The 17,404-nt window shown below is 44.1% G+C and overlaps 1 protein-coding gene across 1 annotated transcript; it reads right to left on the bottom strand.

Annotated features, from left to right (window-relative positions):
- Nucleotides 1-1,579: 1,579 nt before the first annotated feature.
- TNFRSF13C (TNF receptor superfamily member 13C) lies at nucleotides 1,580-16,446 on the bottom strand. The gene is made up of 6 exons (XM_083573862.1): nucleotides 15,999-16,446; nucleotides 12,091-12,318; nucleotides 5,237-5,398; nucleotides 3,937-3,981; nucleotides 2,744-3,072; nucleotides 1,580-2,579 (listed from the first exon to the last, which is right to left on the bottom strand). Exons 2-5 carry the CDS (start codon nucleotides 12,308-12,310, stop codon nucleotides 2,747-2,749), a joined length of 753 nt encoding a protein of 250 aa, XP_083429988.1. The 5' UTR covers nucleotides 12,311-12,318; nucleotides 15,999-16,446; the 3' UTR covers nucleotides 1,580-2,579; nucleotides 2,744-2,746.
- Nucleotides 16,447-17,404: the final 958 nt, after the last annotated feature.

Below are 17,404 nucleotides of genomic sequence, written 5' to 3'. Positions count from 1 at the left end.
ACATGAATCTCATAGAGGTTTATATAAAAACAACTAGAAACAAAATTTTACAAGTACAAAAAAAGAAGAAGAACGAAAGGCAGGTTTTAAAGCAGTACAGAACAAGCACCACAGGGAGAGGCCTTTTTGCCCAGTTGGAGAAACCTGTTGAAATGAAAACACCTTCAATTGTTTTTGTCAGAACCTAAGAGTAGCCTCTGAAGCTGAGGCTCCAATACTTTTGGCCACCTCATGAGAAGAGAAGACTCCCTGGAAAAGACCCTGATGTTGGGAAAGATGGAGGGCACAAGGAGAAGGGGACAAGAGGATGAGATGGTTGGACAGTGTTCTCGAAACTACCAAAATGAATTTGACCAAACTGCGGGAGGCAGTGGAAGACAGGAGTGCCTGGCGTGCTCTGGTCCATGGGGTCACGAAGAGTCGGACACGACTAAACGACTAAACAACAACAACAACAGTAGCCTCCTGGATCAGGCCATCTGCTCCAGCATCCTGTTCTCACAGTGGCCAACCAGATGCCTATGAGAAGTCTGCATGCAGGACCCCAGCACGAAAGCATTCTCCCCTCCTGTGGCTTTGAGCAACTGGTATTCAGAGCTCTACTGCTGCAACCATGCAAGCAAACCATGGCAATGATGGCTAGTAGTTATGGATTTATCCTCCATAAATTTTTACAAAAGGTACAAAAGTTCCAGAAAATACAAATAGCGGACACCTGATGTATCTCAGCAGGGATGCTCTTCTGCAGAAGGGGGGCAGCCACATGGAAAGCTCTGCTCCAAGTTGCTGTGAAGTGGGCTTTTGGGGACTTGAAGAAGAAACTCTCCTGCAGAATGCAGCTTATCAAGGAGACATGCTAGGCTGGGACTGGCTAATAGGTAGCTGCTGATGGAGAGAGAGCACTGTGGTAGGCCAGTTCAGTCTAGCAAATATCTCAGATATTTTGCATATCTACTTCCCCTTTGAACATAGAGAGTTTTGCCACAGGATATGCATTTATAAAAACTATTTAGAAGCTCAACCTTCCTTCTTCACCTGGTCATACCATCTGCATCCTGTTAAACTGAATTGTGGAACATGAAACTTTTACGTGTGTGTGTGTGGGGGGGGAGATTTGAGCAGATATACTCGCTATATCTATAGCAAGATGCCCAGATCTCTGTCCATGGTCCTGCAGGACCTCAGCTGACCATACCCTAGCTTCCTTCCTTTTCTTTAACATTCTACAATTCTGAAACTTTTCAGACCCATTGCATTTATGTTTTCAACCCTAAGAAATAGTTGTGGGTGGTTATTTTATAGGAGTATTTAAAGCTGATTTTAATAAAAGCTTTGTAGCTGTACAAGAAACTGCCCTTTGGACTACACATACAATCTGTAATCCCCACCCCCAAAAAATTGGGACCTACCATGTTTGACATTCCCTGACCAGGATTAAGAAAAGAGAAAGAACAGAATTGTAAAGTTGTGGGCTGAAGTTGTGGGCTGAATGTAAAAAAGAAAAAGTCCAGCTTCATTAAGCTATCAAATGTTGAAGGATAACAAGAATATTGCAGAATAAGGACCACTAGCCACTGAGTGTACGTATGCCACATTCAAATTATTTTGTATTACATCTAAAGTAAATATGCAGTCTTATATCTTATATTGCCAATGTTTATTTTATCTTATTTCATAAATTTTATACACTGCTTGCTTGTAAAAAACACACACACAAAATCAAAGCTGTTTTCAAAAAGAATTATATAACACTGTGGAATAAAAATAATTTCAAACATTAAAAAATATGCTCCTTAGTGGTTCAAATAGCTCATTTAAACTTCCACTGGGTATTTCTGTCCACTTGCAGTCATCATTTTTCATTCCCACTTAGTAACTCACCATCATATTGCCAGGGGAGTTTCAGGGTGCGGAAATTAAGATTAAGGTAAATGTGAGCTGAAAGCAATCATTTTATTCCATGAGATATACATTTTCCAGAGCTTCTCCAATTGAAAACATTACAGAGGAGGGATGCCTTGGCAGGGTGGGAAAACGCTTTTCAACCCAAGGACCACATTTCGTTGTTGGAGTGGGGTGGGGTAGCAGTGGGGATGGCAGTAGTGGGAATGGCTAGAGACATAAGTGGGTGGTGCAGGGGAAGTGACTCTCCTTTGTACAGCAGGCTGCATTCCAGCTCTGCCAAAAAACAGCAGTTCACACTCTCTCACACACATGCACACCTACATCCAGGCAAGCAAGAGGAATTGTCACAGTTCAGGGGCACATTCCAGCCAGGTAAAAGCACTCCAAGGGGGCCCTGAGCAGGGCCAATAAGAATAGCCAGGCTTGAAATCTCCCGCCCTTGGTATAAAGTGTCCCAGTAGTCTCCTTTTTCTTAAAGCAATTGCTGGGAGTTTCTGGCAGCTAAAAGACTGTTTCAACATCTCTACAATGTGGGAAATAACAAACTCTCTTCCAGTTACAATGAGGCAAGCCCTTTGTAAATCTGTCCATCCACTATTCCTCTTTTGAGTTGAAAGGGAGTTTTATGATGCTTGAGGGAGAGTCTTCAAGTCTCCGCCCTCTAGAACTTGTTGCTATGACCAGTGGCGTAGCGTGGGTTGTCAGCACCCGGGGCAAGGCAAGTAATTTGCGCCCCCTAACCCGTGGATTTGCGCCCCCTAACCCATGGATTTGCCCTAACCCCAGATGTTGCGCCCGGTGCGGCCGGGCCCCCCTGCACCCCCCCACGCTACGCCACTGGCTATGACTCCGACTCCTCCTCGTCCCAGATGACGCTCTCCTGAGTAGTCTTGGTGGTCACCAACTCAGTTGCCCCAAGTTCCGTTGCCGGCAGTGGAAAGGTGGGGTTGCATTGTTTATCACAGGAAGTCAGGGAAGCTGCCTCCGTGACATCACTTCCTGCCATAGCAGTATACTGGACTTCTCTTTTTAAGGCATCATCTCTGGCAGTGTTTAAAGCATCGTTTGAATGTGGGCACATAAGTATTTCAGGATCACCATCTCCTGGACTGCAACTGTGGCCTTTGTGAGGTTCATTTTCAAAGGCAATGACACACTTCTCATTTTCTGAAAGAGAAACAGCTTAATGAGTAATGTGAAAGCAGTAGAGAAGTGTAGGATAAGAGGCCCCCTTGCCTTTTAGAACATCATCAGCAGCAATGTCTATAGGTCAGGGAGTGAAGCACCTCAGGTCTGTGGGCTGGGTGCTGCTTTCCCATGCTCTCTTCTCTGACCCTCTGTGCTTTCTGCAGCCCACAGCCCCTCCCCAGCCCACAATCATTACTGATGGTTTCTTCACCCCTTCCTTGAGTGTTTTTGCCTGGCTGAAATGTGTCCTTGAACTCTGATAATATCTCATCTAGCTCCCTTGGATGGAGGATGGAGAGGGGGGTGTGAGTGGCTACAGAACCTTACCTAATATGCAAAGGTAACATTTACACTGGGGACGCGGGTGGCACTGTGGGTTAAACCACAGAGCCTAGGACTTGCCGATCAGAAGGTCGGCGGTTCGAATCCCCGCAATGGGGTGAGCTCCCGTTGCTCTGTCCCAGCTCCTGCCAACCTAGCAGTTTGAAAGCATGTCAAAGTGCAAGTAGATAAATAGATACCGCTCTGGCGGGAAGGTAAACGGTGTTTCCGTGCGCTGCTCTGGTTCGCCAGAAGCGGCTTAGTCATGCTGGCCACATGACCTGGAAGCTGTACGCTGGCTCCCTCGGCCAATAAAGCGAGATGAGTGCCGCAACCCCAGAGTTAGCCATGACTGGACCTAATGGTCAGGGGTCCTTTATCTTCATTGCTCCACCCACTTTTGCTTGTGGCCCCGCATGTCAGTGGCATGTGCCCCCCCATTAAGGTTGCCCAGTAGGGCTGAAAAGGGTTTCCTAGCCTTGCCCCAGGTTATACTCTTACAAAAGTTCCCTCCATGCTCACCTTTAGCATTCTCCTCTTCACAGCATCTGAAAACTTCAGGGATGTCTTGTATGAGGCGACAAGAAGAAAATCATAACTTGGTTAAGCGGAACATGATAATAAAAGAGGAAAGTGAGCTAAGATATACGGGACTGACATTGGCATTGGCCCCTGAATAGCCCAGGCAGTTGCCTTCAAATTGGACCCAAATGTGAATCCTTCCTGCTGTTACTTCTCCAACCCATTCAAGATTGTTCTGGGGTCTATCCAGGAAGAATTCTTCTTCTTATATATTTATTTGTACCCTGCCATTTTCCCCTGATGGGACTCAAGGTGACTTACAAAAGAACTGTTGGTCACAAAATTATTTCCCTTCCTAGTCACCCCCTACTCCCAGGCAGGCCATAGGCTGCCATGGGCTTCTGTTGCCTAGGCAACAGTAGCTGGGAAGAGAGAGGGGAAGAGTTTCCCCAAAGAACAGCTCCAAAGTCAGCCCCCTTGTAGCATGCTGGTGGAAGGGGGCAAGGTACTCTTGGCCAGGTCCTGAAATATCCAAGGTGAGATCATGGGGGGAAGGTCAGAAACAAAAGACACAGGTACACGACAAGCACAATTTATATCACTTTGAACTCCCATGATGCTAGGAATTGTAGTTTGTGGAGGAGCTGAGACCACTCTGTTAAGTATTTCTGCCACTACCAATGGAATTACATTTCCCAGGATATTTCTGGGAGAGGTACAGCCAGGTTAAGCCTGTAAATCACAGCTTTCCAAACGGTGTATGTCCACTGCAGTGTGTAGGCGTGTCGCGCAAACACTCCCTGCACTCTTCCCGGGGCTGAAAAGGGGTGAGTTTAACCTCCGGTTTCCTAGAAAAACTGAATTACTATGTCGTGAAATGTTGCATGTCTAAAAAGTGTCACCAATATGAAAAGTTTGGAAAGCTCTGCTGTAAATGCAGTTAGGTCCAAGGAATGTAAAGCCAACAAACTATATCACATGGTAATGGGAAAGCCTTTCCTGCTTTTGGTTATCCAAGGGCAAATTCAAGGATATATCAGTAAATGATGTGTGGATGTGCACCATAATCAAAATGATTAATACTGGTGAGCAAAGTCATTTATGGAGCAATTGGCACTTAGATGCCCCTGGTGATCGCTAACAGATAATTAGAATAAGACGAATCAGTTCTGCTCTCAGTACTTTGCAGGCAAAAACCATGCATTGTATGGCTTGTTGTGTATATGCCATTGGATTGGAACTAGATGGCAACTCCCCAAATGTGTGAATATCTATTGTTGTGAAGATTGGCAATGCCTACCTGTAGAATTCTCCTTTTCAGCTCCTCGCATCCTCTTCTTCCTCTTTTGTTTCAGGATTACAATGCACAGCACTGCAGCTACTGCCAAAACTAGCCCCATGAGAATGTAAATTCCGAAGAGTAAAGATGAGCAAGCTGGGTCTGCAGCAAGAGGTGTTGGTGCTTGGGTTTTGGTTTTTTAAAGTTTTTTATTTATACAACAAGAAAAAAGAACAAAAAAAACACAAATACCAAATTACACACAAATTACAAAAATAACCATAGACACATAATTTTCTTAGCAAACAATAAAACATCTATTGGTCTTAACACTAAAGACCCAACCTCCCGTCTATTCCATATTTCAAATTCATATTACTTATTGCCAATACACACTTTTATCATAATTAAACTTATTCTCAATAAATCTAATTTCTTACATCTACCTTGCAACTATTACTGAAGTTCCTCGAATGCTGCAACAGAATTTAAACTACTATATTTATTTTTCAGATATTAAAGCCCCCAGAATTGACTGTATACCAGCGGAACTTTTTAAAACCAATGCGAACTGGTGGGCCCCCTTGCTAGCCTCTCTGTTCACATATATAGATAGAACTGCACAGATTCCATACGACTGGGGGACTTCCATCATTATTTCCATTTACAAGAAAGGCTCGAGGGACGATCCCTCCAACTATAGACCTATAAGCCTCCTGAATATAATAAGTAAATTATACGCTAAACACCTCAGCGAGAAACTGTGCGAATGGATAGAAAGAGTGAAGATTCTTGATGATGCACAGGCAGGATTTAGACAGGGGAGATCCACAATGGATCACTGCCTGATCTTACAGCACCTAGCTGAGAAATACACGTCGCACCACAATCACCACCTATTCGCAGCATTTGTAGACTTTAAAGCAGCCTTTGACTCCATCCCAAGAACCCAACTCTGGGACAAACTTAACAAATCATCCATAGACCGACGTCTGCTGCTACTAATATACAAACTGTACAACAACACACGACTTCGTATAAGATGCAGCCAAGAAGGTCAACTCTCTAATTTCATTAGAACAACAAAGGGAGTTAAACAAGGATGCATTTTGGCCCCCTTTTTGTTCAACATCTATATAAACTCCCTAATAGACCACCTACAAGGAGCGGATATACACGCCCCAAAATTAGTAGACAAAAAACTGCCTATCCTACTCTATGCAGACGATGCGGTTATATTGTCCCAGACTCGGATGGGCCTCAAAAGAGCTCTTAACAGCTTATCCCAATACTGTAGAGAAGAGAAACTAGCAGTGAACTACCAAAAAACAAAAATCATGGTTTTCTCTAACAAAAGGAAAATATACAGATGGAATTTAGACAATCAGGAGATTGAACAAGTGACATGCTTTAAATATCTAGGAGTTATATTCCAAGCATCAAGGAAGAAGACTGCCCACATAAATTACAGCTCCTCTACAGCACAAAAAAGTACAACAGCAATCCTAAGATTCCATCGTACAACGGGGGGAAATTTCATTCCTGCTACAATTAAACTATTCGTTGCAAAACCAACAGCACAAATACTATACGGCGCACCACTCGTCTCCCTCTCTAATCTAGACCCATATGAAAAGATACAATCAGGTTTCCTTAGATCACTCCTGCAAGGACCTAAATGTGTCCCAAACACCGCCCTACGACTGGAAGCGGGCTTATACAGCATTAAAGCCAAAGTATGGATAAGAACCTTATGCACTTGGCTAAGACTTAACAACTCGCCGGTTGGACTACTTTCCCTGATGCTTCTTGACAAATTCCAATCTAGTTGGTTGAAGGGCACTCTCAGAAAACTGGCCACATATGGTCTCTCCCCAGAGTATCTATTAAGTTTAGAAAGGGGAAGGGCCAAGAACATAATCAAAGAAAGACTCAGGGACATTGAAGCCCAAAATGACTTCAATCAACTTCCGATAACTTATAAACTTTTATACAACCCCCAAAGGCCCCATCTAGCAAACTATCTCAAAGTTCTAGACAACGCTAAACACCGATGGGCATTTTCCAGGGCCCGCTTTAACGCTCTCCCTTCAGCTCTTCTAGAGGGAAGATACAATAAAATACCGATAGAACAAAGATTATGTCCCTGTAACAGCAATGAAATCGAAACCATTGGGCATGTCATCTTATACTGCCCATTATATCGAGACTCAAGAAAAGAGCTGATCGAACCGATTCTGAGGAAAATACCTCGCAGTACAGACGACACCTATATCAGACACCTCTTAGCTGACAAAGAGCCCGAAATTAACAGGTCCGTGGCAAAGTACTGTTACATTGCAACAAGAATAAGACGAGCAATGACGTCAACAACGGAGTTCAAATTGTAAACATCGAAGGAACGATAATAAACAGTAGCGACACCTGAACTGAATTTTTAAAACTTTAAAAGTCGAAACCTGGTCATAAATATAAGTACCAATTCTGTGAATTGGCCATATTTCTACTGTTATTTGTAGCACAATACTACTTTTAATGTCATATTTTTATAAATTACTTCCTGGTCACTGACCGTATTAAAGATATTTGATTTTTTCCCCCAGATATTCTTTGAAAACCTCCCATTTTGAAACGAATTCCTGTTTTGATTTATTCTTTATTTTTTCTGATAAACCATCTAATTCGGCATATTCTGTCAGCTTTTGGATCCAATCTTGTATAGAGGGGATTTCATTACTCTTCCATTTTGCTGCGATCAAAACTCTTGCTGCCGTCGTCGCGTATAAAAAGATACCCTTCCTCTTTTGTGGAATATCCAAATCTGTTATTCCCAGGAGGTAGGCCTCTGGTTTTTTATTGAAAGAGATCTTTAGCATTTTTTTGCAGTTCTGCATGTATACTCTCCCAGAATACCTGTATTTTCCTACATATCCACCACATATGGTAGAATGTCCCTGAGTCTTGGTTCCTGAGTTATGGTTACTCATTTCCTCTAGGTGCTTGGGTTTTAATGGGGGCTGCTGTGGAGGAAAACAGAGGGGGCATCTTTATCCCACTCTTCCACTGAAAAAGGCTTCTAGAGCAGCTTACAAATATAAGTCTCTGCTTTCAGACTCGCCATCTAAGCGGCATGACACTAGAGGAAAAGGGACTGGGAGGGAGGAGGGGAAAAAGCAAGACCAGGCACTAATTCCTATTTACAGAGCTCTTGTAGTGAACAGCAGGAACGGAAAATTTGGAGATGACTCAAAAGCTGCTGCTCGTGCCAACAGAGAGGGTCCTGCAGTCCAGTCTCTCTATCTCTTTCCACCTGACTGAGTGCTGACAGTTGAGGGAGTGGCCTGATGCAGCTGTCTTTTAACAGAACTGATGGAGAGGCCTTGCAGACATACATGGCAGTCTGACAGTGGGTCATGTTCACTGAGTTTGGAATGGGGCTTTTGGAGCAACTGAGTTATCTCAGCATTAGAGCAGAAATGGTCAGCAGTACAGTGGTACCTTGGGTTACATACACTTCAGGTTACATACGCTTCAGGTTACAGACTCCGCTAACCCAGAAATAGTACCTTGCTTCAGGATGACAACAGAAATCGTGCAGCAGCGGCGCGGCAGCAGTGGGAGGCCCCATTAGCTAAAGTGGTGCTTCCGGTTAAGAACAGTTTCAGGTTAAGAACAGACCTCCGGAACGAATTAAGTACTTAACCTGAGGTACCACTGTATTATGTTGTCTCTTTACTTTTTTTTCTGTCCCACAATTCCTCCAGGATGTCAAGGGAAGATTACAGGGTTCGTTCCCCTTTCTCCTTTTATCCTTACAACGACACTGAGATAAATTAGGCTGTGAGAATATAACTGGCCCAAGGTTACCCAGCGGACTTTCCTTGCAGTGGGGATTTGAACCTGGGCCTTCTCAGTCCTATCCTGACAACTGTAACTACAAACAATGAAATATGTCCCCTCTCTGCTTTAAGCTCATTCTAGGAGGCCTGTTTTGTGATCATCCCACCATATGAAGTATGACAGGCAACTAGTTATGTGAGGGCTTTCTGGATTGTGGTTTCCCACATCTGGGAGCCCCTGCCCTAGGAAAAATTCTCAGATCCACAGTTGGGCAATACTTTTGTTTAGGTCAACCAAAACGTCGCACAACATTGACATTGAGCAAGCTTTTGAGCCCTCCATCTTCAGCAGGTCAGATGACAGACAAAGTATGCAGGTGGTGGGGGAAAGATTCAAAACCATAAAGTTCAAAAATTGGATTGGATGCTGCAGCCATGAGCTGTCTCTCAGACTAACCAACCTCACAGAAAAACAATACTGTAAAATAAAATAAAAATCTGATTACCTGGGGTTAAAATACATGTTACTATTTAGCAGTGCTTCAAACATCATCAGGTGCACTTAGTCTAATTCTGTTCCATTTCTTAATCCAAAACCCCAGTTACAACTCTTTGTTTCTCTGTCTTTCCTATTCCATCTTTACTCTTCTTTTTTCTAGTTAGCATTCTGGTTTAAAGATAATTTGTTATCTCTCTGGGTAGGGCAGATCACAGCAATTGACAGAAATCTTCATTTTTGTAAACCACTTAGAGGGTTTTTTTTACAATCGAGTGGTATATAAATATTGTAAAAAAATAATAATAAACAAATAATTTTCATATAACATTTGCTCAATTTGCCCTCATTGTTTTATGGATTAATCCCTTCTTTCCCTTCATTTCAGCACTCTCTCCTAATAACTATCATAATAACTTACATAAAGATAAAGGTAAAGGGACCTCTGACCATTAGGTCCAGTCGCGGACGACTCTGGGGTTGCGGCGCTCATATCGCTCTATTGGCCGAGGGAGCCGGCGTAAAGCTTCCGGGTCATGTGGTCAGCATGACTAAGCCACTTCTGGTGAACCAGAGCAGCACACGGAAACGCCATTTACCTTCCCGCCGGAGGGGTACCTATTTATCTATCTGCACTTTGACGTGCTTTTGAACTGCTTGGTTGGCAGGAGCTGGGACAGAGCAACGGGAGCTCACCCTGTCATGGGGATTCAAATTGCGACCTTCTGATCAGCAAGCCTTAGGCTCTGTGGTTTAACCCACAGTGCCACCCGTGTGGCTTACATACCATTCCCAATTATATGGTTTTTAAAAGTGTTAAGGGCTGTGCTTTATAAATGCTAGGGCAATGGAGTCCAAACTCTCCCCTACCCAAGCCCATTTGAAAATTGCTGAAGGCCTTGGTGGATCACTTAATGGTTTTTCTGCCTGTTAAGGCAATTGTAATGCATTACGCTAGATGCTGTATTATTTTTAATTGCATTTTTATAGCTTCTTTCTATTTATTATATATTGTATAGAATCTGAGCTGTAATGCAATAAAATACCCTGTGATATGCTGTGAACTGCCTAAATGAAGCTCAAGGACCATAATTTGGGAACCCTGAGGTGATGATGTTTCCACATGGAGGCACACGAAAACCTATTTGTCCATATAGCCTAATATGCTGTACTCTAAATGGCAGCGTGTCTCTGACTTTTCTGGAAGAGGCCCTCCCCATCACTTGCTTACAGGTTAAATGGAGATGTTAGAACCTTGAGATGGGGCCCTGAGATAGCAATGCAGTTCGAAAGCAGGCCAATGCAAGGAGATAAATAGGTACCGTGACAGCAGGAAGGTAAACGGCATTTCCGTGCACTCTGGCTTCCATCACAGTGTTCCGTTGTACCAGAAGTGGTTTAGTCATGCTGGCCACGTGACCCAGAAAGCTGCCTGTGGACAAACACTGGCTCCCTCGGCCTGAAAGCGAGATGAACTTTGCAACCCCATAGTCGCCTTTGACTGGACTTAACTGTCCAGGGGTCCTTTACCTTTTTTATAACAGTCCCAAGGGGTCTTTTTTGTGTGGACAGATACTTATATATATTACCCAAGTGGCACCGTCAAACCTGTGTAGCATCATGGTTAAACAAATGAGCTACAGTGAAGTGCAAAGTTTCAGGATGAATTACCCTTTAGTCATGAGCTCACCAAAGGCCAGCCCCTATCTCTAAGCTTCAACATGCTCTCCCCCACATAGGAACCATAGAAAGCTGTCATATAGAAAGGCAAACTTTTTCTTTTTTTAAAGCATGCTATAAATGCAACCAGCAATTCAACAGATGTGTGTCAGAAGCTGCATGGCACCCAGTTACACCCCCCCACCTACTTGTGGAGCCAATACCAAAACCCCAGGCTCTACATTGGTGTCGCAGTCCCAGACGCAGGAAGATGTGGTACTGCACTGACAGACTTCACACGTTATGGTTACTCATTTCCTCTAGGTCAGTTTCCCACACGTGTACCAAAACATGAGTACGGCAAATGCCCACAAAGAAGCAACCTCATTGCTCTTGTCGACCCAAACAACAACCCTGTCTGTCTTACCTGATGCCTTCACTATCATTCCTATTTGATAGATATGAAATTGAGACTGAAAAAGAGCCAATTGTGATTGGTAGGCCTTTTAAGGGAGACCACTGGTGCTCTTCCTTGAGAAGATAAGAAGAATCCTGCTGAACCACGGCAAAGATTAATCTAGTCCATCATCCTGTTCCCCACAATGATCAAACAGGTGCCTCTGAAAAACCCATTAGCAGGATTTCTGGACCACAGCCCTCTCATACTGTGGTTCTCTAGCGGCTGGCTATGCTACCTCTACTCTGATCCCGCTAACAACAATTGATATCCAAGGTCATCAGTAGATGAGAATATTTCTTCTGTTCCTGTTCTCATCCACCTGTATAGGTATAGGATTTGATTCCAACTGAACTCAATGCACCCAGGGAACAATTCCCTCCCGCTCTTTCCAAAAGTCAAGGAGATTGTTTTTATTGCTTACTTGTCTCCTTCTCAGTGTTCCTCTGCATCTTTTCACAGCTCACACATTGCTCAACCAGGCGGTCATAGCAGAGGCTGGGGAGATGGCAGGAGTTGCCGGTACCAGAGCGCCTGCTTCTGGGTCCACAGTGTACACATTGTTTGCTCTGATGGTCGTAGCAGAGGCCAGGCTCAGAGCAGGTGGTATCCACACCTGAGTGGCTGCTTCTGTTCTGCAACATGGTTCAGTCTTCAAAGAAAGAAAAGGAAGGGAAACCCCAGATTATCAAGGCTTAACGAGATAGCAGGTTATACAAATGACAAGCAAGTATGAGAAACTGTTGGACTTTGAAGCCTGCGCTTCTCTCCCTTGAGATCTCACTTCCTCCAGGAGGCCCTTTATAAAAGAGCAAAAGGAGGAACTTGCCCAAGCAACGCCCTCCTGTCCTGTAACTCCCCGCCTAGTATTACGTTTGATTCTTGTGGTGTAAAAGCCATGTCAATGTGACGATATACGTCCAAATGGACGAGGGGCCTATTGGTTGGCATAGGGTTTATTCTAAACTTCCACCTCTACTGGACTAGTAGGCCCGCCCCCAAACATTTTGTGGCCGAAAGAACATGAAAAAGGGGAGAAATGGAAAAGAGAAAGGAAGCCATAAAAATAGCAGAAAGAGAAGGAAAGACAGAGAAAAAGGGAATATGAAGAAGGAGAAGTAAGAGAGCAAGAAAAATGGAGGTGCCTTGAAAAGAGCGGAGAGTAAGGCAATGAGTCCAACCAATGATTTGGGCGTAGCAAGGCTCGCTTCCCTCACACAGTATAACTATATGGCTGAGCCCCACACAGCAGAATATAACTTTTGTGACTAAGATTATTTCACACTGCACAAAGACAGCTGGAGAAAGGCCATAGCTTGTGCTTCAGTGCTGCTACTAGTCAGTACAGATCCTGGGCTAAGTAGACTCAGTATAAACATCACGTATTCAAGCCCAATGCAAGATAGGTTGGAACCACCACACATCTCAAAGGGTTGTCCTCTTATCCATCACCTTTGGAGAGGAGAGCTCTTTTTGTTACAAGGAGGTCAAATCAATTAAAACTAGGCTTAAAAGTCCCCTCTCAGTCACTGCCCACCAATATCTCAGATTTTTTGTTTCTTTTTCTCATTATATTTAATCTCTTTCCCTTTTTAAACCTAGCCTGCTTTCATGGAAGATTCAGTCATATGGTGTTCCACATCTCTGGCTTTTTCTACCATTCAGCCTTTCTGTATCTCACTTACATGGTCGTACTTTCCACACCAGCATGTATATTTGCCTATCTGGACTGAGCTGGTTTATGACTCAGTAATTCCATGTAAGTATTGGTCAGAAGGTGAACTGTACAAACTCCTCTCGCACATTCCCCTCTCCCCACAAACTCCAAGGCAAGTCGTTCTTTAAGTTTCAACTGGGCCAGGAAGCAATGCATTGACTGGCTCTCACATTTCCCAATCATGTGCTGTGCAGATGGAATATTTTCCTAGTTGATTAAATGCCCTTGCAGCATTTGTGCAAGTCTGGAGTGCATTCACTGTGCATCCAGCCTCAGCAATCTGCAAATGCACTGCACCTCTCTGTGCTGCAGGCACAGCATTGCAGTAGAAGCAGTGATGGGCTGGGCTTGCGGTGCACTAGACTTTTACAAGAATCACTTCCTCTCTCTTCACTGTGATGGTCTGGCTTGTCTGGGAGCAACACAGCAAGGTGTTTTCTGAAAAGCTGGAGTGTCAGCGAAGTTTTTACAATCTCCCCCTAACTCCCACCGCTTTGTTGGGATCCCTTTGTTAGGAAAGGTTACAGTATTTGAGGTCTTTTCTTAGGTTGTTGTTGTTGTTGTTTTAAATGAGAGTAAAGGGAGTGGGAGACACATACGATAGAGGTGTAAACAATTATTCATAGTGTAGCAAAAATTGCTAGAGAAACATATTTCTCCCTCTCTCATAATATTAGAATCTAGGGCCAGAAGATTCAGAACAGACAAGAGAAGGAACTTCTGCAAACAGCACATTATTGAATGATGTTATTTATCCCCACAAGAGCAAAAACTGCAGGTTGTCTGTCAGCAAAGCCTCTGGCTTCCTCAAGGTGTAGACCTCACTGTGTGAGGAAACCTTGCAATGGGTCTGTCCTAATACCAGCAAGCAGCTGGAGGTAGGAAACCTTCAATAGCTGTATTTATTTGTGACCAGCAGATCAACAATTCCCTTTGGATGTGTATGAGACTCATGCTATTACAATGATTTTAAGCTGCAATTCAGCAGCAGCAGCTGCAGTGAATCTTGCACACACCCCAGACCTTGCACCTGGTGTTGGGACACTGTTTGCACCCCCATAGTCATGCTACTGAGTGAGGGATGCTCTTCTCAGACATCCATCTTTTCACTAAATTATGTCTAGTTAATAACAAAGTTTGCCAAGGTAGATGAAGGATCTGCAGAGGAAAGGAAGGGAAGAGGCTTTCTGGCAGGGCACAGCTAATTGCACATGGAAAGGAAATAAACCATTGGATATGGGGACATGGTCCCATTTGCTCAATAGGGTTGAGTCAAAAGACAAAGCTTCTGCTTCAAGCATTGTTCAGAATAGCACTAATAACAGCCCAGCCTCGGTAACTTGCTGTTCCAGAAGATGAAGCCAAGCAAATCGGCTGTCTTCCATCTTCTCTCCAGCTGTCTCTTTTCTTCTCTGGATTCCAGTTCTGCAATCTGAGCTTTCCCTACATGCTCCTTAGAGGCAGTAGGCAGGGTAGTGGCTTGGCCTTGTCTAACACCCTCGCCGCCACTTTTGGAACTGCTACAGCTCAGCAGCAGAACATGCTGTTCCTTTAAAGTCCTTGTGCTCTTGCTGTGTGCGATGCCACGCGATGAGTCAGATCAACAGGGAATGGCCCTCACACAAGGATCAGCTGCAAAGCCATTTCGCGTTCTGGGGAAATGAGGTTGCGGGCTGGGAGCAAGCCCTTCCCACACGCATGGGGCGGGATAGCCCCTGCGCAATTGGATGGTCCTCGGCCATGTCATCCTTAGGCTGTCCAATCCACGGCTGAGGACTCGCCCGTTTTCTCCCTGCTTGGTCAGTTCTCCCACCCTCCTGCCCTTAGGTTAGGCTCTTTATTTCTTGACCTTGCTATGGACCTCGGTTGGTCACCTTGGTTGTCCAAGGGGCCTGGTAGGAATTTTTCCCCGCTTGGCAAATTGGCACCGGCCATTCGGTTTTTCACCGGCCATTCGGTTTGGCGGTTAGGCATTGGAATATTAGGTTGAAGGTCAGGGGAGGTAGTGGCCATCACCTACCCCTCCTAATTCAAGGGTATTCCATTAAAGGAATCCAGGGGGGCATGGTCTCTGTCCGAAGCCCCAGACAGGGGGGCTAGGGCAATGGCACAAGCCCTAGCAGTGACCCTGGGGGAGTTCCTAGTTGATGTGCATCAGCAGAGCTCCCCCTACTGGTGGTTAACCCTTCCAAGACTCCTGCAGACAGGCAGGAGTCAGATATAGTCATGTGGTTTCCAATGCCTAAGCCAATACCACTCACACTCTGTAACCAACAAAGTTGTGGCCTTTTTCGCCCATTAACCTAAAATACTTTATTCCACTTCCTGGGAGGGTTTGGGACCTTGCCACGCAATGCTTCTCACAGGAAGGATATCTGGAAATGCATGTGCCATTGAGCTGTGGTGGTAGGGAGAACCATTTCTCATTGCCCTATATCAGTATACTTATTTCTACCCTTTCCCACTGTTATTTTGATTTGCTCATTTGTTCGCAGAGTTTGTACCTGCTCTTCATCGGAAAGGCTCTCAGACAACCACCCCCAACACAATCCCTGTCTTCAGAAAAGACACAGCACAAGATGAAAAGTGGATGGGGAAGGAAGAGGAAAACAAACCCAGGCGCAAGATTCTTCTGATTCACTTCTGCTTTCACCCCTACTTTTCTGCCAAGATTCCTGGTACTGCAAGATTATGACAAGTAACTGACTCCATCATCATTCATGGGGGCTTCAAGGCTCCTACAAATATAATCAATCAAGAACAATCTTGCAGATATCTGCGACTGTCCTCTGCTGTGTCACCAGCACTTTTCAATTCAAACATTTTTAAAGACTCACTTGAAGTTGTGAACTGACTGCCAAGTCTATGGAAATGAAATAGCTATCTGGAGGAATGGACTGATAATGTGCAGATTAATCTTTTGAGCAGAGCCAGAATGAGCGCAGATTTCTTGACTAGCTTGCATTTTGCCATTCTAGTCCCCACCTTCCCGTTACTGATCTTCACAAGCTGGACAAGCATCAGTAGGAATGTCTGAGTGGTTCATTGCAGAAGTGAGCTGATCTGATCTGCACCTCCAAAGCTAAAGTGCAGAGTCTAATTTGCAATTCTCCAAATTTTGCATTTTCAATTCAATAAATGTATCAAAATGCATGGAAAATGCATTTTTAAAATTACTTTAGTACATTATTTCAATACATAGCAGCACATTTTGTGTACATTTTTTAAAATGCAGATTAATGTGGAAATGAATTATGAATGATTAATTAGGAACACATATGAAAGAGACGGATCTGTCCATCGCTTGAAGCATGTGTCCACTGTCCTAGTCAAAACTTGTTTCTTGCACACTCCCAAGCATCCTTGTACATTTGCAGGAGATTGTAGCAGAAAATGATCTAAAAGGGCAGACACACAACACAAGGCTGAGGCTCATTTTCACACTTGCCATGCTTATAATGTGGGTGTAAAGGTCATATTAGCTAGAATGTTTATTTGCATTACAAATTACCACTCTGCTTTCTCTTCTGCATCAACAATGACCAGCCACCAGTGCAAATCATGTGAGAGAGGCTCAAAGGCAATTTGAAGCTGCACTGTTGTACACAATGGAACTTCTGAGCAAACAGAGATAGGATTGCCCTGAAAACTTTATATGTGATAATGCTCAAAATCTCTGCCGTTTTGAGAACATTTTCACAGGAGGCTTACACAAGCCTAGAATGTAGATGTAAAATCTAGAACATACAGTAGATTTTCTTCTACTTTAGCTAATGGGGCCTCCAGCTGCCGCCGCGCTGCTGGAGCCCAATTTCTGTTCTCATCCTGAAGCAAAGTTCTTAACCGGAGGTACTATTTCTGGGTTAGCGGAGTCTGTAACCTGAAGCATATGTAACCTGAGGTACCACTGTATTTCCCACAGCATTTGTAATGGAGAACTGTCCCAAGTCTTACCCAAAAGGAGGTGCAGAATTGGGGGCAATCTCCTCACAATGAGCTGAAGCTGACTTAGAGCGAACAG

Source organism: Podarcis filfolensis, assembly GCF_964270895.1.
Source record: "Podarcis filfolensis genome assembly, chromosome: 10".
NCBI classification, from domain to species: Eukaryota; Metazoa; Chordata; class Lepidosauria; order Squamata; family Lacertidae; genus Podarcis; species Podarcis filfolensis.
Note: the sequence above shows the minus strand (reverse complement) of the source record. Positions and strands in the feature narration are given on the sequence as shown.